This window comes from Manis javanica, chromosome 6 (assembly GCF_040802235.1).
Source record: "Manis javanica isolate MJ-LG chromosome 6, MJ_LKY, whole genome shotgun sequence".
Taxonomy (NCBI): domain Eukaryota; kingdom Metazoa; phylum Chordata; class Mammalia; order Pholidota; family Manidae; genus Manis; species Manis javanica.
This window is the reverse complement of record NC_133161.1, coordinates 97000265-97021949: the sequence shown is the minus strand read 5'-3', so window position 1 is coordinate 97021949 and position 21685 is coordinate 97000265. Positions and strand designations below refer to the sequence as shown.

Genomic DNA, 21685 nt, shown 5'->3' with positions numbered 1-21685 from the left:
GCTCATAGTTTCTAATTGAATTGTTTGGTTTCTTATTGTTGAGCTTTCAGAGCTCTTTGTATATTCTGAGTAACAGTCCTTTATCAGAAGTGTCTTTTGCAAACATTTCCTCTCAGGCCGTGACTTTTCTTTTCATTCTCTTGACATTGTATTTTACAGGGCAGAAGTGTTGAATTCTAGTGAATTCCATGTTATCAGTTATTTTTTTCATGTATCATGACTTTGGTGTGGACCTAAGAGGCATCACCATACCCAAGGTCATCTAGGTTTCCCCCCTTATCTTCTAGGAGTTTTACAGTTTTGCATTTTACAGTTAGGTCTGTGATACATTTTGAGTTAATGTTTTACACTGAGTTATAGTTGACATATAACATTAAAATAGTTTGAAGCATACAGCACAATTATTTGATATTTGTATATATTGAGAAATGATCACCACTAATTTTAGTTAACATTCATCACCACACATTGTTACAATTTTTTTCTTTTAGTAAGAACTTTTAAAATCTACTTTCTTAGCAACTTTCAAATAGATGATACAATAGTATTGACTGTGGTCATCATGCTGTCCATTACATCCACATGGCATTTATTTTATAACTGGAAGTATGTAATTTCCACCACCTCCACCCATTTCACCCACTCTCTACCCCTGACCTGGTAACTACCAATTTGTTCTCTGTATTTAGAAGCTTTATTTTTCTTTTTTGAATTCCACATATTAGTGAAATCATATGGTATTTGTCTTTGTATTTTACTTAACATAATGCCCTCAAGGGCCATCCATGTTGTCACAAATGGCAACAAGATTTCCCTTCTTTTTCATGGCTGAATAGTATTTTTATTATATACACACACACACACCACATTTTCTTTATCCATTCACCCATCAATGGAACCTTAGGTTGCATCCATGTATTGGCTATTATAAATAATGCTGCAGTGAACAAGGGATGCATATATCTTTTCAAGTTAGTATTTTTATTTTCCTTGGATAAATACTGAGATATGGAATTGATATATCATATGGTAGTTCTATTTTTAATTTTTGAGGCCCTTCCATACTGTTTTCCATAGTGGCTCTACCAATTTCCCTGCAAGCAGTGCACAAGGGTTCCCTTTTTACCCACATTCTCATCAGCATTTGCTGTTTCTTTTCTTTTTGATAAAAGCCATTATAACAGGTGTGAGAGGATATTTCATTGTGGTTTTGATTTGCATTTCCCTGAAGATTAGTGATGTTGAGCACCTTTTCACATACCTGTTGGCCATCTGTATATCTATTTTGGAAGAATGTCTATTCAGATTCTCTGTTCATTTTTTAATCACATTGTTCATTTTTTATGGTTATTGAGTTGTATGAGTTCTTAATATATTCTGGCTACTAACCTCTTACTGGAGATATGATTTGCAAACATTTTCTCTCACTCCATAGGTTGCCTTTGTATTTTGTTGATTGTTTCCTTTGCTGTGCAGAAGCGTTTTAGTTTCATTTAGTCCTAGTAATTTATTTTTCTTTTGTTGCCTTTGTTTTTGGTGTCAAATCTAAAAAATTGTCACTAAGACTGATGTCAAGGAGTTTATCACTCATGTTTTCTTCTAGGAGTCTTATGGTTTAAGTCTTACGTTCAAGTCTGTAATCCATTTTAAATTAATTTTTGTATATGGTGTAAGATTATGTTCTAGTTTCATTCTTTGGTATGTGGCTGTCCAGCTTTCCCAAGACCATTTATTAGAAAGACTGTCCTTTTACCAATATATATTCTTGGTTCCTTTGTTATAAATTAATTGACCATAAAAGTGTGGGTTTATTTCTGGGTTCTTTATTATGTTGCACTAATATACATATCTATTTTTATGCCAATACCATCCTATTGTGGTTACTACAGTTTTATAATATAGTTTGAAATCAGGAAGCATGATGTTTCCCTCATTTTGTTCTTCCTTCTTAAGATTGCTTATTATTAGGACTATTTAGGGTCTTTAGTGGTTCCACACAAATTTTAGGATTGTTTGTTCTATTTCTGTGAAAAATGCCACTGGAATTTTGATAGATATTGAATTGAATCTGTAGATTGCTTTGGATAGTATGGACATTTTAGCTATTTTAATTCTTCCAACCTATAGACACAGAATATCTTTCCATTTATGTGTGCTGTCTTCAATTTCTTTCAGGTCCTACAGTTTTCAGTGTACAGGTCCTTGGTTATATTTCCTTGGTTATATTTATTTTTAGGAATTTTATTCTTTTTGATGCAAAAGCAAATGTGATGTTTTCTTAATTTTTCTTTTTGATAGTTCATTATTAGTGTGTAGAAACAATAAATTTTGTATGATTTTTGTATACTGTAGCTTTACTGAATTCCTTTATTCTAAATTTCTGGTTGATTGAATTAATTTTGTGAAGGGTATAAATTCTTCATACATATTTTTTTTTTTGCATGTAGATGTCCAATAGTTCTTGCTGCTGTCCATTTGTTGAAAGACTATCTTTGCTTGATTGTATTGACATTTCTCCTTTGTCAATAACCTGTTGACTAAACTTATATAGGTCTGTTTCTGGGCTGTTTATTCTGTTCCATTGACCTAGCTGTTTATTCCTTCACTGATACCTTCCTGTGCCAATTACCATAGCTGTAGTTAACTCTTGAAGTTAGGTAATGTCAGTTTTTCAATTTTGATCTTCTCCTTCAATATTGTATTGGTTATTCTGGGTATTTTGCCTCTCTATATAAATTTTGGAATCAGTTTGTCAATATTAACAAATGACTTGATGGGATTTTAATTGGGATTGTATTACTTCCATAAACCAAGTTCAGAAAAACTGACATCTTGACCATGCCTTGTTATCCATGAACATAGAATATGTCTCCATGTATTTATTTCTTCTTTGATTTCATTTTTCAGTCTTACAGTTTTCCTCATATACATCTTGTACATATTTTGTTGGGTTTTACCTAGTTATTTTATTTGTTCGGTGCTAATATAAATGGTATTGTGTAGTTCATTTCAATATACATTTGATTTGTTCATTGCTGGTATATAGGAAAGCTACTGACTTTTTTGTATATCAACCATGTATCCTAAAACTTAGCTAAAATCTCTTATCAATGGAGCTGTAGACACACATTTGCTTTGCTGGGCCTCATGTAGACATGAAAAGCCCCAGGTGATGGTTCATCTTCCCAGGACACTCAGGCACTTTGCTTCTGTGATCTTGAATCTCTGACACTGATGGCCTGCAACATTTGTTGGTTTGACAAAAAACTGAGGCAGAAGTTTTCAAACTCTGCTCAGTGGCGTCATAGAGCATCATTGCATCTCCTCAAAGACTACTTTCAGGGTGGTACTGCATATGTGGGCCTCTCAGCTTTGTATATCATTCTAGGCAGAGCAACCCAGTTTTTCTTTATACTTTAAATTTTGAAATTATTTTAGATTGACAGGAGTTGCAAAGATACAAAGATTCCCATATGCCTTTTATCCAGTTTGTCCCCATTGTTAACATGTACATGAACCATATACATTATGGAAACTAAAATATTAACTAGGTTCCTGAACTACAAACTATTTATTAAATTACAGCCTTTATTTGGATATCACTGATTCTTCCATGAATGTACATTTTTCAGCAGCTTGGTTTTTGTGTGTTGTACGAATTGAGCTTCATATGAGATTTTATATAGACAAAGCGTCTGCTAGCTGCTTCTCTCCAGTTTTCCCTACCTCCACTTTATAAACTCCAATTAATTCTACCTGGTAATGGAGGAAAAGTAAAACAGTAGCTTTTCTTATCATCTCGAGGTGCATTCCCATCTATTACTTATTGAACCCTCTAATATCCCTATCAGGTCAAGGGAAATGAAGCAGATATTTTTAATTTTGTTTTACAGATGGAGAAACCAGGGCACAGCAATTGAGTAACTTGCTCATGAGATTCAGATTGAAGTGGATCTCATGATTGTCATTTGACCTTCTTGCTTTTTCCACAAGGTCTTCAAATGAGCAAAACATACCTGAGAGAGAAAAGCTGATCAGCCTCCGACTTCCTTGCCCTTGGGAAATCTCATCTGAGCCAATGCTTTTAAAAATCTGTAAGAAGGAAAATGGGAGACGAGCAAAAGAAGCATTGAAATAGATACTCACACCCCAACACAAAAATGCTTAATCACGGTTATTTCTCCAGCTATGGTCTACAAAGATAGCAGCATTGTAAGTTCATTAGGCTGCTATTGAATAAAACAAGCTTGTTGAACCTAATGTCTTTCCCAGTAATAGAGGATCTGCAAGTGGGGAGGAGGAGTACTTTGTAGAGAAATGGAAATTAACAAACACAATTACTGTAATGTTAGAGGTCCTTTGTAACTACTTATGTAAACAATGTCTTTTCACATTCAAATTTGCAAAAAGTATTTATGAAACAGGCCTGAGGGCAGTAGAATGATAGGTCAATAGATGTTTATTGTTGTAATTATAATGTGGTTCCATTTAGCAAAGTATAGTGTTAAACTGCTGTACATCCATTTCTTCTGATCTGTATTATGATCTAGAGATTTCCAGGAAACTGTTTATTAGAAAGGAGCCAGAGCATGGCATTAAGAAGCTATTCTGAGGTCTCTCTTATTTAACTGCCTTCCTGGGAAATTTAGGAACACAACTGTTACACAGTTATCTGCAGTCTAGTAGGTAGTCGCAAACCAGGTTGCTAAAATGCTTTATTTTTCATCATTGCTCAATATATCTGTTAATGTACTAATCAAAACAGCTAGAGTACTTGCTTCCATTCTCTTCTAGGCAAGTTTTACTCAGAAATGATTCTGAATATTCATTCAAAGGCAATTACCTTTTAATACATTGCATATTTGCAGAAAATAATTTTTAAAATCTGAGTATTAAGCAAATCCACACAGTGTCTATCTTTAGAAGATAATCTGTGCTGAAGAAGGACAAAATGCAAAGCTCTGTGGCCTCTAGCTCAAAGTTTCTTTGTAGATGTGTGTGTGAGCTGCTTTTTCTCTTTCCACTGCCTCTCAGTCCTCTTGATGCTGTGAGAGTTGTCACTGGACGCTCCCCTCAACCTGCCTCATATAAGACATGGAGTAATGACTGAGCATCACTAGGGCTCATAGTTTCTGCTCAAGGAGAGTACAAAGGGATTACTAGAATACCTCCTCATGATACGTAAGCAAGGATAGCAATCTAGCCCTGGTGGCTCCCCTGTGTCTCCCCCCTCCTCAACACAAACAACAAAAAAACACTCCCTTGGTTTCCAGCTCTGCTGAGCCCTCGTTTCCAGGGTTCACTCCGTAAACTTACCCCACTTGCCTGCTTGCTTGCTGTGCATGAAGGAATGTTATAGATACGGAAGCAGAAAGATATATATTGCTCCCTTTGCCTTTGTTCAGGGCTCAGACTTTTGGGGAGATTACTCCCCTCTGAGCCCACCGGAGCCTCAACACTCCAAGACCTCCGAGTGCCACTTGGTTTTTCCATCGGCGATCCAGTCCAGGTTTTTTCAGTTATTTCCGTAACACTCCCACTGAATCTGGTGGCCCTGGTGGGCCTTATGTTTTTGGCTACAGCTTGCATGCAAATCTCTCCTCAGCATGTCTGCTCTTAGCGCCAAATAGAGGTGCATTTTGGTGATGCTAGGCTGCTCAGAGAGGAAACCAATGTGGTGGCATATGGAATGGGGCTTGGCATCAAGTGAGATAAGAGACTGGTCTGTGTCTCTAAGATTCATACTTGATGATAAAGAACCAGAGGATGCCGTGGGCAGGATTGGTGAGTCAGAAATGCTAGCCGGTCCAGAAGCATCAGCCTTTACATCGTAAAGGCTCCTCCATCCTGGTCTGGTTTGCTCTTCATATCACCTGGCTGACACAGGGCAAAGGAGGTCAACGAACAGCCCAGAGACAGTGTCCTCAGGCTGGACGACTCTCCTAACTCTTCAAAAAGCAGATGGAGCAGATGGCCAGTAGGCATGGGCGTAATCAGGCCTCAAACTCCCTTAATGTTGTAGACTTTTCTTCTTTTCAAACTTACGCCTGAGGAAGCTGTAGGAGCCTTCCGCAGGCTGATCACTCCCCTTACGGTGCTAAGCCTGCCTACAGGGGACGATTATAGCAGGCTGTTCCTAATTCTAGTTCAACAATATTGATATCTAGCTTGTGTGCTTCTCAGAATAAAAGTTCCTTGAGGACACAACAAAAACTATACTTTTAATAGAGTTTTGCAGAATTACAAGTCGAGTGTGTGCATTCCAGTTTGTATTTTTAAGATGTGTATGATTAACATTTCATGCCAGACTAAAATCAGCTTAAACATACAATGATAACAAAAGATAGTACATTAGTTCCTTCTTATTTAAAGCATACATATTTTGGTTCTTGATACTTAAAATATTCTTCTGCTGACAATTCAGAGTATTTACAAAAGATTCTTCATCTTCTCTGCATCAAAAACAGGTCTTTACACAAACGGGTAATACATATTTTGCAGAAGCTACTAAGCTCAGAGGAGGAGATACATTTAAAACTCCATAAAATTCTTCCTAACTTGTGGCTTTGGCTAAGATTATTTACAAAGTCATCCCAGAACCAGACTGACGATAGGAATATGCAGGCAACAAAAGCCATGATAACCATTTTCCAGGAAGTAAAAATGTTTGCCCGTCTTGAGAGATTTGCATCCTGACTGCTTGTTCAAGATGAGTTCCAGGGGTATGTTGGGGGTTAAAAAATCTGCTGCACTCACAGAAGGATGCACTACTGTTCGCTCACTGTGAAAATGACATGGAGACTCAGCCCAAACAGTCACCCCCTGGAACAATCTGAGGTGGTGGAGCACACTAGCTGATCCTTCCTCCTCCCAGCTCTCCATGTTCCCTTCATTGTATTGTGAAGGAGTGCAGAGGGCATCAAGAGTCAGGAAAAAGAACTAATAACACTTAACCTGACCCTAGAGCAAGAGCAACCCAGTTTTTTGTATAAACTACCCGAGGCTAAGTTTAGAAATGCGCCTGCCCTAAGTTAGATAACTAGAAGTGGGCAACAGCCTGGGGAAGTAACCCGTGATAAGTAAGCAAGAGATAACAATTGAAGCGGTCAGGCAACTGACCCGTTCCCTAAAAGGTTGCAATGCTTCCCATTGGTTACAATATAGAATGTGTTTTAAAATTATTGGTTGTAGAAATGCATGGGCTTCGGTGCAACGGCTGTGAGAACCTTATATAATCCATACCTAAAGTTGCCTGGGGGTCGGCTGCTCTGACCCAGCCTGTGTGTCAGGGGAGGTGCTGTTGGCCCCAGCTAGCTGGCTGAATAAAGACTTTGCTTGTACTTACATCTCTGTGCCTGTGTGCTTTGTTCTCTTGGGAAATCCCCGGATTTCTGGACCCTAACAGTATCTGATGCCTCATTGTTATTCTCACTATTAGGGGCTCGGTCCTGATGCTCCCCATCCCCCATGCAGTCCGGGCAGTTCCACAGTTTTGCACACAAATGTTCCCACAATGAAACCTTCTTGGCAAATAGTTTAACAGATTCAAAGCCCAATCTGTTGGTGATGTGCAGAAGATTCTGTAGGATGCTGAGGCCCTTGGAGTTGAACTGAGGGCTCTAGAGTGAATTCAGACACCTTTCTCCTACTCCCATTCTCATTCCCTTTCTCCATCTGTTTTTTGAAAAGTTGTAAGTATGAATTCACACCACGGTCGCATACCCCCAAAATGCAATCCAGCAAGAAACAGAGTGAACATCAGGACATTTTAGTCTTATGGGGGACCTTCTGTTTCAGCAGTATGGAGACATGTGGCTTAGTTGAGTGAGTTTTCTCTGCCATAGCTCTCCACCATGTTACTCAAATTCTTTCCTTCCACAGTATCACCATGTGAAGTTAAGGCTGTTTGCTGAAAACACACAAATGTCTCAATCACATGGTCATTTGTGCATGTTGATCTACATCCTTGTCTTGCCAATGGGTTTCAGTCCCAGACAAGTTCACTATGGATTCAATAAGACTTAGAAAATGACAGTGGAATGTTCTTGGGGTGAAAGGTTTTATACCCAACTTTATTCCCATGGTGCCAGGTCAATCACTAGAATCCTGGCCACTCAGAGCAAGACTGCATGCAGCAAGCCAGTCTCTGCCTCTGCGGGTCTCTACCCACAGCCTTTAATCTCTATGCTCCACTCTGCCACCACTCCAGTCTCTGCTCTCCTGCAGCCTTGCAGCCCAGAGACCTGGGTGGAGCTTTGTATATAGAGTCAGTAATAATGTAATGCCCACACGTGTGGTAAGCAAGCTGACCAGGGCCAGGTGAGCATCCTGGCCATAGGAACTTTCACTTTCTTCACAGTCCTTCATCTTCTGTTCTCCAAGGATGCAGGCTTCTCAGGCAAGTGCACTGTCATTCCCAGAGCCTGGCAGGTGCACCCTGGAGCAAGGGTGCCTATCCTGGGGCATCAGTTTTACCCAAAATTTTGGGTAAAACTTAAACATGAAGAGATTTAAAGTTGAATGCAAATTTGCAAATATTTAGAAGATAAAACAGGACTTTTCAAAGAACTCTCTTGCATGTGAAAGGCCACACTGAGTAGCTTCTCTGAATGTTCCACACCCATGTTTACTTCCTTGGGTAAAAGCTGGAGAAGCTCCTGTAGCATACATGGCATTTCCAACAGGGCTGTGGCCACATTTTCCTTGATTCTGACATGTTAGTTCCATTTACATTCCCACAATTACTCCCAAATAATTACAGAATGGCTTTTTCCCCCTAAAAATGCTGACAGGGTTTATGTTTAGTAACAGAGCAATTAAATCAATAATGATGCAGGAGATTGAAATTCATCAGTTCACTGAGCCTTTATCTATCCACCCCACTCAGATAATTCTGATTTTCCTATAAATGAAAATGATTGATAATTTGAGATTATGTGCATAGGAGCATTACAATGTAAATAATAAAATATCCAAGCCGTGGCCTACCTGCATCCAGAGCAGAGGATTATGGGTTCCATTTTAGACCAGAGATCAGTGGTTCTCACACTGTTCAATATCTTTTGTCCCTGAGAGGAAGTCTCTTAAATAATCTGACATGCCTCCAAGCCAGCTTAGAAAACAAAAATCAAACCAATTCAAGGCCTAAGTTCCATTCCACCTCCACATGTCTGACATGCTCCAACAAGCAAACAATAAACACAAAAACACACCTTACAAATGTCTGCAGGCCATTTTGGGTACACTTCCCTCAGTGAATTCTCATAATATGACTATTAGGTGGTAGGCAGCTCATTCCAAGTTCTCCAACAGAAAGACCTATAAACTCAAAGTGCAAAGCTCCTTAATTTAGGGCAGAGAGAACAAAACATAAAACTCCAGCACTGCAGTCAGTCAACTGCATCCCTTGTCCATTTCCCCAAGCTTGGGGACATCTATCACGGAAGGCACAGAAGACAAGTAACACAGACCATAGCTGAGTATGTGCCATACACAAGGCCAGTTCTTCTAGGGACCATGTGAATGGTTTACAAATTAGGCATCATTCATTCCCCACCAGTTTACAGAAGTGAAAGTTAAGCTCAGAAATAATTTGTTGACTTCCCCAAATTCCCTTGGGATCAGTCAACCTCTGGTCTGACATTTGCAGAATCTACCCTCAGTGGAGTGCACTAACCCCCTGGGACCACTTCTTCAGACCCAGCTGTGCTGCTCAGCTCTTTTGCTCATATTCTATTTTGTTCCTATTTTGCCTGTTCCTCTTTGCTTTCTGATGCTGTTGCCTAGCCAATTTCCAAAGGTCCTCACCTCTTTATTGCCCTGAAGGCAAAGCATAGGCTTCCCAATTGCAGGGTTCTTCTGCTAATCACTATGAGGGGGAGAAAGAGCAGGGTGGGAAAATGAGGCATTTCTCCTAGTTTTCATGGTGTTGATTGAACAAAATGTGTTAATTAATTAGGGATGATTTTCTTTGCTCTGCTTGCATTTGGCAGCACAGGATTGCAGATATTTGCACCAAGCTTAGGGTAAAGGACTGCTGTGTTGAGAGGCTGGAAGTTAGGCCTACTGAGAAGAAGGTGACAAGAATGGGTAAGACCATGTGCATGAAAATCCCAGCTGGAAGTCATCCAGTCCTGGGTGTTTCCTGATGATTTTTATCCATTCTCTTTAACATAGCTTCTTGTGTAGCACAGACCATTCTGCAAGTGGGGACATGACAAACTACCAAATTCAATGAAATAATAGAGTCATTTTGTTTGCTGTAGGCCAAAGGTCCTCTAATGGTAGTGTGCATCACAATCACTAGCAGGGCTTGAAAAAAACAAAGACTGTTGGGTCCCACCCCCAGAAGGTCTGATTTTGTAGGAATGGAGAGGGCCCGAGGGTCTGCATTTCTACCACGTTTGAGGTGAGGCTGGTGCTGGGGAGAGCACACTTGGAGAAACACTAGTCTCAAGTGTCTATCTCTTTCAAAGGGTATTGGAAGAGCCTTAGATTTGACCTTAGATAGTCTTAGGTCAAACCTATCCTGATCCCAGTTCCAAGCACCCAGAGCAGGTTCTGTGAGGTCTTGGCCCATGGAGGCCCAGTCCCCAGTGTGCAAGCCTGTCCCCAACAGGGGTGAATAATCCACTTCTCTGCAGCCCTTAGCTCCTGATATTAAGGACTAGGGCCTATCCAGGGGGCCCCTCAGTCTGTGAAGGGGCCTTCACTCCACACTCTGTGAGTCAGTCATTCTTGCCTTGGTTCAAACCTGACTAAAGGCGCCCACTGGGCACAAGTGAGGCTGCAGGTCATGCGGGCCAAGGACATGTTTTCTTTGGCCCGTAAGTTTTTAAAAAGCTAGTTTCTAACATACTTTTAAAATTCATTGGATTTATTTAAAATGTGGATTCCAGACTTTTGAAATATTAGAATTTCTACCAGTGAGTAACTGGAGCTGAGAAACAGCAGTCCTCTTTAGAAGTGCACCTTCCCAGGCATCCTCTCTGGGACTGATTCATCCACCCTAAGACACCCATTCCTTTCCATTTTAATGCTCTGAGACCAAGATGTGGCTAACCATCAATGCTTCTTGTAATTATAATTGGAAAGATTCTTCTAAGCTGATGGTAGGAAGATGAATGACTGGTCTCAATACCCATGGCACCTTAGATTTGATGAAATGCAGTACTAACCTGGCTCCCTGCAAGCTTTTGAATTTCAATCCTTGCTCTAGAAGAATGCATGTATGCATGTATGTATGCATATATTTTTTACTTTTTTTGTTACATATAAAGCAATTTATGAGGTGAAACTCATATATCATAAAAAAGACAATTTGAAACTGAGAAATTCAGTGGTAGTTAGCATATTCACCATGTTGCACAACTACTAATTCTATCTAGTTTCTCAGTATTGTAATGACTTAAAACCTTATACCCTCCCCACCAGACCCAGAAAACCTTCTATCTGCTTTCTCTCTCTGTGAATTTATATATTCCAGATACTTCATATAAATGGAATCATATAATATGTGCCTGGATTCTTTCATTTAGTGTAATGCTTTTTAAGATTTGTATCAGGTTCTCCAGAGAAACAGAACCAATAGGGTGTGTGCATATATACTATATATACATATACACATGTATATATGTATGTATGTGTATACACACATATGTGCACATACACACATATATAACAAGGAATTGAGTCACACATTGATGAAGACTGACAAGTTCTAATACCTGTCATTGGCAATCTGAGACCAGGAGAGATGATGATACAAGTTCTAGTCTGAAAGCCATCAAGCCCAAGACCCAGGAAAGGCTGATGTTTCATACTGAGTCCAAAGGCAGGAAATAACTGAGGTACCAGCTCAAAGGCAGGCAGAAGGAATTCCCTCTTGTTCAACAGAATGTTAGGGTTATTGTTCTATTCAGATCTTCAGTTGATAGGATAAGACCATCAACATGAAGGAGGTCAACCTGCTTTACTCAGGTTATCGATTTAAATGCTCTATTCATCAAAAAGTACTTTCACAGAAAAACCAGAATAACTTTTGACCAAATATCTGAGCATTCCATGTCCCTGTCGTGTTAACATAAAGGAATAATCTCCTTACTCATTATTGATTTGTTTAGATTCTCTATTTCTTCATGATTCAGTTTTGGTAGGTTATACGTTTTTAAATTTCTTTATCCATTTCTTCTAGGTTATCCAATTTGTTGGTGTATAATTGTTCATAATCATTACTTATCCTTCCTTTCTATTTCTATGGTATCAGTTGGAATGTCTCCTCTTTCATTTCCGATTTTATTTACTTCAGTCTTTTTTTTGTAGCTAAAGGTTTGACAATTGTGTTTATCTTTAAAAAAAACTGTTTCTTAAATTTGTTAGTTTTTTGTATTTTTTTTTTGGTGTCTACTTAATTTATTTCTGCCTGGACCTTTGTTATTTCCTTCTTTTTGCTAACTTTGGGCTTAGATTTTTTTTCTACTTCCTTTACATGTAAATTTAGGTTGTTATTTGAAATCTTTTTGCTTATGTAGGCATTTATTACTAATAAATTTCCCTCTAAAAACTGCTTTTGCTGCATCCAATAGTTTTGGCATGTTGTAGTTCCATTTTCATTTGCCTAAAGGTTTTAATTCTCCTTTTGATTTCTTTTTGACCCACTGATTGCTCAGGAATGTGTTAATTTCCATGTATTTGTGAATTTTCCATCTTTCCTCCTGTTTCTGATTTCTAGTTTCATACCATTGTATTTGGAAGAGATACACCTGGTATGATTTCAATCTCAAAATTTGCTAAGACTTCTCTTGTGATCTATCATATGATCTATCCTGGAGAATGTTCCATGTATACTTGGGAATAACATGTATTCTTCTGCTGTTGCATGAAAAGTTCTGTATTTCTGTTAAGTCCATTTGGTCTAAAGTATGGTTAAAGCCAACATTTTTTGTAGATTTTCTGTCTATATCACCTACCTATTATTAGAATTAGCGTACTGAAGTTTCCTATTACTGTATTGTTGTCTATTTCTTCCTTCATAACTGTTAATATTTGCTTAATGTATTGGGGTATTCATTGCTGCATTTTAGGAAGCAGCCACCCTTGCTCTCCTTGGCTTACACTTGCATGGATTATCGTTTTTTATCCCTTTACTTTGAACCTAGGTGTGTCCTTAAAGAAAGTCTTTTGTAGGTGGCATATGGTTGAGTGTTGTTGAGTTTTTTTGTTTTTTTCTTTATCAGCCAGCCATTCTATGTCTTCTGACTGGAGAATTCAATCCATTTACATAGATAGTAATTATAGGTAAGGACTTCCTAATGCCATCTCAGGGACTGTTTTCTAGCTGTTTTGTAGTTCCCTTGTTCCTTTCTTCCTCTCTTGTTGTCTTCCTTTGTGAATTGAAGATGTTCCATAGTTGTATGCTTTCATTCCCTTCTCTTTATCTTTTGTGAATCTACTGCAATTTTTACCTTGTGATTATGATGAGACTTACATAAAATGGCCTACAGATATAACCATCTAGTTTATGCTGATCACTTAACTTTGATCATATACAAACCTCTACCCTTTAACTCTCCCTCTAATGGTTTTGATGTCACAATTTTTTATATTGTGCATCCATTAACAAATTATAGCTATAGTTATTTTTAATACTCTTGTCCTTTATCCTTTATACTAAAGTTTTATGCTTAACACATATTATAGTAAATAGAATATTCAGAATCTGACTATATTCTTACCTTTGCCAGTGTATTGTATATTTTCATGTTACTAATTCACGTATTTCCATTTCAGCTTGAAGAACTCCTTTTGAGCATTTTTACAAGGCAGCTTTAGTGGTAATGAATTCCCTCAGTTTATATTTTTCTTGGAAAGTCTGTACTTTCCTTTCATTTCTGAAGGACATCTTTGCCAGGTAAAGTATTCTCAGTTGGCAGTTTTTTTCTTTCAGCACTTTGACTATATGATTCTACTCTCTCCAGGCCCATAAGATTTCTGCTAAGAAATCCGCTGATTGACTCATAGATGTTCCCTTAGAATTACAAGTTTTTTTTCTCTTGCTGCATTTAAAATTCTCTTTGTCCTTGATTTTTGACAGTTTTATTATAATGTGTTTGAGGATCTCTTTAAGTTGATTTTGTTAAGTGACTTATCAGCTTCATGAACTTGGAAATACAAATCTCTCTCCAGATTTGGGAAGTTCACAGCCATTATTTCTTTGAATCGGTATTCTGCTGCTTTTTCCTCTGTTCTCCTTCTAGAGCTCTAGTAATCTGTACATTGGTCCTTTTGATGATGTCCTACTGAGCCAGCAGGCTTCCTTCATTCCTTTCATTCTATTTTTCTTTCTGCTCCTCTGCTTGGATAATTTCAACTGATCTGTCTTTGAGCTTACTCTTCTGTTTACTCAAATCTGCCTTCTATTGAATTCTTCAGTTCAGTCATTGTGTTCTTCATCTCCAAAATTTCTGTTTGGTTCATTTTTATATTTTCTATCTCTATTGAACTTCTCATTTTGTTCTTATATATTTTCTTGATATCATTGAATTGCCCTCTATATGGCTGGATAATTTTTTGTTCGGCCAGACTCTATTACATACACACACCTCAGGAAAACAATCACAATCTGAGTATCTTTACAACAATTATTCTGAAATTTTTGTAATGCAATTCTTGGACCTCCATTTCTTTGGGGTCACTTTGGAGGAATAGTGTGTTCCTGTGGTAGAGCTGTGTTTCCCTGACTCTTCATTATCTCTGTTGCCTTGCACTGGTGTCCGTGCATTTTAGGAAGCAATCATCTCTTCCACATTTTGGTTAAGAAAGACTTTCACTTGTGGGTGGGAGCATGCTGGAACATGCAAGGTGCCAAAAGGCAGGGTGTATGGAGACTCTGGGTCTAGGGGAGGCATGATGTCACTGGTTCAGACTGCTGGGTCCACAGCATTCGTGACTTTGTGGTCCTTGATGATCATGTAGGGGATCCACTGTGGCTCTGCCAGTGCTGTTGGGGATCCTTGGCAGCACCTCCAGGTCCTGCAGCTAAGAACCAGGGCAGGCAGCAGTGGTTGTCATATCCAGTGGTATCCAGCTGCAAGTATCTGTATAGTGGCAGGGGCTGGTTGTACATACACATGTAGTGTTGTGGGTCAGAAAAAGTGGCAAGGACTGTAGCCAATTGTGGGTCCTCTGGCTCTCAGATGTACTATTTTGGCTGCTATGTCTTGCTGGGTGCACAGCAGTGGAGACTGGACATGGGGTTCAGGTGGGGACATGCAGGTGCACAGCTGGAGGTTGCAGCTGCAGGTGAGCATAATGGTGCAGACCAGTGACAAAAGACAGTGCATTACTTGAGACTATGAGCATCTGTGGGGCCTCTGACTTTATTTTTTATTCATTTTATTATCATTAATCTACAATTACATGAAGAACATTATGGTTACTAGACTCCCACCTTCCCTGCCCTTATTGCTCCCTTCCCACCCCTCCTGCCCAGTCCCTTTCCCTTTGGTAACCGTTAGTCCATTTTGGGTTCTATGATTCTGCTGCTGTTTTGTTTCTTCAGTTTTTCTTTGTTCTTAGACTCCACATATGAGTGAAAGCATTTGGTATTTGTCTTTCTCCACTTGGCTTATTTCACTGAGCATAATACCCTCTAGCTCCATCCATATTGTTGCAAATGGTAGGATTTGTTTTCTTCTTATGGCTGAATAATATTCCATTGTGTATCTGTACCACATCTTCTTTATCCATTCATCTATTGATGGACACTTAGGTTGCTTCCATTTCTTGGCTATTGTAAATAGTGCAGCGATAAACATAGGGGTGCATCTGTCTTTTTCAAACTGGAGTGCTGCATTCTTAGGGTAAATTCCTACAAGTGGAATTCCTGGGTCAAATGGTATTTCTATTTTGAGCTTTTTGAGGAACCTCCATACTGTTTTCCACAATGGTTGAACTAATTTACATTCCCACCAGCAGTGTAGGAGGGTTCCCCTTTTTCCGCAACCTGGCCAACATTTGTTGTTGTTTGTCTTTTGGATGGTGGCAATCCTTACTGGTGTAAGGTGATATCTCATTGTGGTTTTAATTTGTATTTCTCTGATTGCAAGCAATGTGGAGCATCTTTTCATGTGTCTGGTGGCCATCTGAATTTCTTCTTTGGAGAACTGTCTGTTCAGCTACTCTGCCCATTTTTTAATTGGATTATTTGCTTTTTGTTTGTTGAGGTGCGTGAGCTCTTTATATATTTTGGATGTCAACCCTTTATTGGATCTGTCATTTATGAATATATTCTCCCATATGTAGGGTACCTTTTTGTTCTATTCATGGTGTCCTTTGCTGTACAGAAGCTTTTCAGCTTGATATAGTCCCACTTGTTCATTTTTGCTTTTGTTTCCCTTGCCCGGTGAGATATGTTCATGAAGAAATCGCTCATTTTTACCTCCAAGAGAGTTTTGCCTATGTTTTTTTCTAAGAGTTTAATGGTTTCATGACTTAGATTCAGATCTTTGATCCATTTCGAATTTACTTTTGTGTATGGGGTTAGACAGTGATCCAGTTTCATTCTCTTACATGTAGCTGTCCAATTTTGCCAGCAACATCTGTTGAAGAGACTGTCATTTCCCCATTGTATGTCCATGGCTCCTTTATCATATATTAATTGACCATAAATGTTTGGGTTAATATCTGGGGTCTCTATTCTGTTCCACTGGTCTGTGGCTCTGTTCTTGTGCCAGTACCAAACTGTCTTGATTACTGTGGCTTTGTAGTAGAGCTTGAAGTTTGGGAGCGAGATACCCCCCACTTTATTCTTCCTTCTCAGCATTGCTTTGGCTATTCAGGGGCTTTGGTGTTTCCATATGAATTTTTGAACTATTTGTTTTAGTTCGTTGAAGAATGTTGTTGGTAATTTGATAGGGATTGCATCGAATGTGTATATTGCTTTGGGCAGGATGGCCATTTTGACGATATTAATTCTTCCTAGCCAAGAGCATGGGATGAGTTTCCATTTGTTAGTGACCTCTTTAATCTTAAGAGTGTCTTATAGTTTTCAGGGTATAGGTCTTTCACTTCCTTGGTAAGGTTTATTCCTAGGTATTTTATTCTTTTTGATGCAATTGTGAGTGGAATTGTTTTCCTGATTTCTCTTTCTATTAGTTCATTGTTAGTGTAGAGGAAAGCCACAGATTTCTGTGTGTTAATTTTGTATCCTGCAACTTTGCTGTATTCCGATATCAGTTCTAGTAGTTATGGAGTGGGGGCCTCTGGCTTTTGATTTTGCCCTCCTATGGCTGCACAGTCTCCTGCACACCTGCAGGCTTATGTTAGGAGTCAGGCTGGAAGCATGCAGGAGCACAGCTGGAGGAGCTATCCCTGAGTGCATGTGCATTGATGGGGCCAGCTGTGAGGGTCTGAGGCTGGCATCTCTCACTTAAGCAATTACAGAGGCCTGCACTGGCTGCTGGTGTGGTTTCCAGGCTTTGGTAAGAACATGGAGGGAGGGAGCTTAGAGGGGCTCATGTAGCTTGCATCAGCAAATATGAATGCCTCTGGGGCAAAAGCTGGTAAAATCTGCAGGGGTTCTGTGGCAGCTGTGCTGAACACTTGTTCCTTCTTCAGTGGCAAAAGTGGCAGGCTTGTCTGTAGATCAGATTCCTATGAACCATGATCACTCCTGTTGTGCGGCTGCTATTGGTAGATCCTTCCTTATTCCTAGATGCCTCCATACATCTCCACTTTGCTGGACTGGGTGCAGTGGTATCCAAGTGGTACCTTGTGTGGCTCCCCAAAAGGCTGGGGAAGCTAGTGGCTCTCATCCATTCCTTTCCCAGTGACGGGAACTCTTTCTAGCCAAGGCTTTCCCTCCTAGTGCTAAGTATTGCCAGCCTTGGGCATATTGTGATGTGGCCAAAATGAAGTTGTCCTCTTTCTCTTGTGTGATAATTTTCAAGACTTTGTTCTACTGTGTTACTGAAGTTTCTTAAGTGGTCCACAGCTCTCCCAGAGATGCTTTTGTTTGTGGATAGCTGTCCGATTATTGATCTTTGTTGGGGAACAGAGGCTGGGGTCTCCTATACCACCATCTTGATGACATCGTTCCCACAGTTGTTTCTTGTTCTGGTATTTAACCAAAAAATTTGATGTTGGCTATTGATTTAAAGTAGATTCGATATTGTATAATAGCCAAATATTGATTTATTCCTTCTTTTCAAAGAGATGAAAAATTCAGGAACAGATTCTGAATTTCCTGAAGATGAAATGAATGGACGACTCAGGCATTTAGGCAGTTGTCCAATATGGTGTTAAGAGCTTAAGCTGGAGTCAGTGCTTTCAGTCTGGAGTTGGCGCTTTCCCTTCTCTGCCAGCTTCTTCTCAGACTGAGTGGTCCAGAGCAAGGCCATCAACTCCTCTAATTCTGTTTCCTTTCTGTCAAATAGGAGCCAGAAAGGAACCTACCTCACTGAGTTCTCCTGAGAACTGAATGAGATAGTGAGCATAAAACACTTAGCGCAAAGGCTGGCACACTAAGTGCTCTAAATTAGCCTAATGTTGCTGTTTATATATATTTTTTAACCCCTGACCTTTTTTTTTATTGAGAGGGCATCTCTCATATTTATTGATCAAATGGTTGTTAACAACAATAAAATTCTGTACAGGGGACTCAATGCACAATCATTAATCAAACCCACGCCTATTTCTCAACAGTCTCCAATCTTCTGAAGCATAACGAACAAGTTCTTACATGGTGAACAAGGTCTTACATAGTGAGTAAGTTCTTACATGGTGAACAGTGCAAGGGCAGTCATCACAGAAACTTTTGGTTTTGATCACGCATCATGAACTATAAACAATCAAGTCAGATATGATTATTCATTTGGATTTGGACTTGATTTATATGTGAATCCCACATTTCTCCCTTGTTATTATTATTATTATTTTTTAATAAAATGCTGAAGTGGTAGGTAGATGCAAGATAAAGGTAGAAAACATAATTTAGTGCTGTAAGAGGGCAAATGTAGATGATCAGGTGTGTGCCTATAGACTAAGTATTAATCCAAGCTAGACAAGGGCAACAAAATATCCACGGATGCAGAAGGGGGGGTAACCTCTGACCTTTTAATGTAACAGATTTTATTATGTTTGATTGTCTGATGTTTGATTATTTACCTTACAGATGAGGAATGTCAAGCATAAAGAGGACTATCAAAGGACCTACTGGGTGGGCTGTGAGACATGACAGGAAGGTAGTTTTGAAAGCTGCCTTAGTGCCCTCTACATGGCTGGATAATTTTTGTTCAGCCAGACTCTATTACATACACACACCTCAGGAAAACGAGCACATGCTCATTTGTTTTACCATGCTCTATGGGTATGCCATGCTCATCTGGGTTAAATTAATATGCGTGGAGTCTTGTCCATATTTTTCTATTCTCAGTTTTCCAACAAATTCATGTCAAGCTGTTTTTAATCACTTTGTAAACAAAACCTAGCCTTAATGAAATGAAGAAAACATAAAAGCAACAGTGCAGTGAGCTTACAGTAGCTCCAACACTCTCAAGGTGGTGCAGAAAAGGTAGCTAATCGGCCTGTCTCCCTCATCTTGGAGCTGATCTTAGAGTCTACGGACCTGGTATTAGGAATCACAGTTTGAGATCAGGGGTCACAGGGCTAAAGTGGGCAAGGAGGTGGAGGTGGGCAGAATTTCTAGAAGGGTTCCATTAGAAGACAGAAGAAGCATGTAGGGAGTTGAGAACATCTACATGCTTACTTTGAGATCAGGCTGGACTTGGGGCAAGTACGCAGCATCTCATGGGGGAAGAATGCTGTGTGAGCCAGGGTGGCACTGCTTCTTCAGGGGCCATGTGCATTCCTGGGAGTGAACCTCCATATAAGGTGGATAGTTAAGAACTCTGACTTGGGATGGCTTGGCTTCACTCTTTTATCCTGCATCTTCAAACCCTGAATACCAGGAGGGCTGGAGCGACCCTTGAAGCCTTTGTGGCAGGCTGAATTCTAAGTTGAGCCCCAAGATTTCCTGCCTCTGGTATATAAGCCCTGCATGTTCTCAGGGACTATGAGTAACTCCTGTGATTAGGTGATATGTCACAGTTGACTTTGAGAAAGGGAGATCATATTGCGGAAGGGGGGCACTAATCTAACCACATGAGCCCTTTAAATTTTAGTCTAAAGGTAAGAGAAAGAGAAGGGGTCAGGGATATACAGTGAGAAGAGTTGATGTACTGTTCCTGGTTTGAAGAGCCAGTACAGAAAATGGGAACCTCAGTCTTACAACCATAAGGAACTGAGCTTATCCAACAAAAAGACTGAGCTTGAAAGCAGAATTTCCCTAGAAACTGCCAATGAACAGTCAGCCTGGCTGACGCCTTGATTTCAGGTATTTACTTGCAAAATCCAGCCATCCTGACTTATGACCTACAAAACTGTGAGCTAATATGTGCTGTTTTAAGCTGCTAGCTTTGTGGTAATTTGTTATGCAACAGTAGGAAACTAATACAGCCGTCTTTACTCTATTTCTTTTATGAGCTGGAGCTCATTTCAACACATTCTTTTGCCTTGTGAGAAATATCTGGCCTAGCTTAGAACCAACAGCTGCACTCCTGAGTGACTATAGTTAGCTTTTATCCCTCTTGAAACCACAAATGGCCTTGTTCCTCTTTAAGTAAGGACCCCTTGAGCACATAAATATCAGCCCCCACCACAGCCCTTATAAAGTGGTGGCCACCATTGTCAAGGGCACACTAACCTGATCCTAGAACCCCACTCTTTAGTGGTTCATGTATGAACTTGTATATTCTGCTAAGTAGACTGAAATCCTTTCTGGAACAAGACAGGACACATGTGTGCACATGCATGCACACGCACACACACACACACATACACACAAACATTTCCCTTTGTTTCCAGACTTTTAGGGCACTTCATAGGGGCAATAAATTGGCAGCTCATGATTAACAACTGGACTCCTTGCTTTAAATTTAAAATAGCTGGGAAGGTGTTTGAAGGGCAAAGAAAAATATATTAGCTATAATATTTGGAAATACAACTAACCTGTTAAAATAAATTTATTCCAATGTTTCCCAACTTAAAAAAATACGTGTGCATAATATGCATCATACAGCATGTGGAATAATTATGTTACAATATATTAGAAAACTTACCTCTCTAGTCTCCTTTTCTTGATTGACTTTTTCCCCTTGTGTAACAATCCTTTTATGACCCCATGTTCCTTCCATATCTTCAACCATTTTGTGTGCATATGCACTGATAGATCATACTTTTACTAAAGGCAAAACCATTCCAGAATGTATTCCAGGAGGGTGTCACAAAGTGCATGAGGAGGAGAAGGGCAGCTAGACGGGGCTGGCAGTTGCTGTGTGCGTCAGGGAAGGAGGGTCACCCACTGCCATCTCTCCTGAGGCCTGGAGTGCCATGGGGGGCTTGACATCTTCCGCTAAGGAACTGATCTCCGACAGACAGAGCAACCAATTGCTTCAGTACTACAGTCAGAGAGAAGGCTGAGGCTTGATCAGGAGGCTGAAGACTCCTGACTGGGATCTCTGGATGAGAAGGAAAGAACCAGGGGACAAAAGATGCTACAGGCAGAGGCACTCGCAGCAACAGAGGCCGGGAGACCTAAACCAGGCTGGGGTCCCGGGAGCCACGAGCC

At 39.7% G+C, this 21685-nt stretch overlaps 1 protein-coding gene across 5 annotated transcripts in view; it reads right to left on the bottom strand.

The window, feature by feature from the left end:
• Positions 1–21685, bottom strand: part of HECW1 (HECT, C2 and WW domain containing E3 ubiquitin protein ligase 1) — a 394788-nt gene that overhangs the window by 142744 nt on the left and 230359 nt on the right. For all 5 annotated transcript variants that reach the window (XM_073239079.1, XM_073239081.1, XM_073239080.1 and 2 more), the window contains one exon: positions 4017–4092. In XM_073239079.1, the coding sequence (XP_073095180.1) occupies positions 4017–4092 (76 nt within the window). The remainder of the gene's footprint in view (positions 1–4016; positions 4093–21685) is intronic.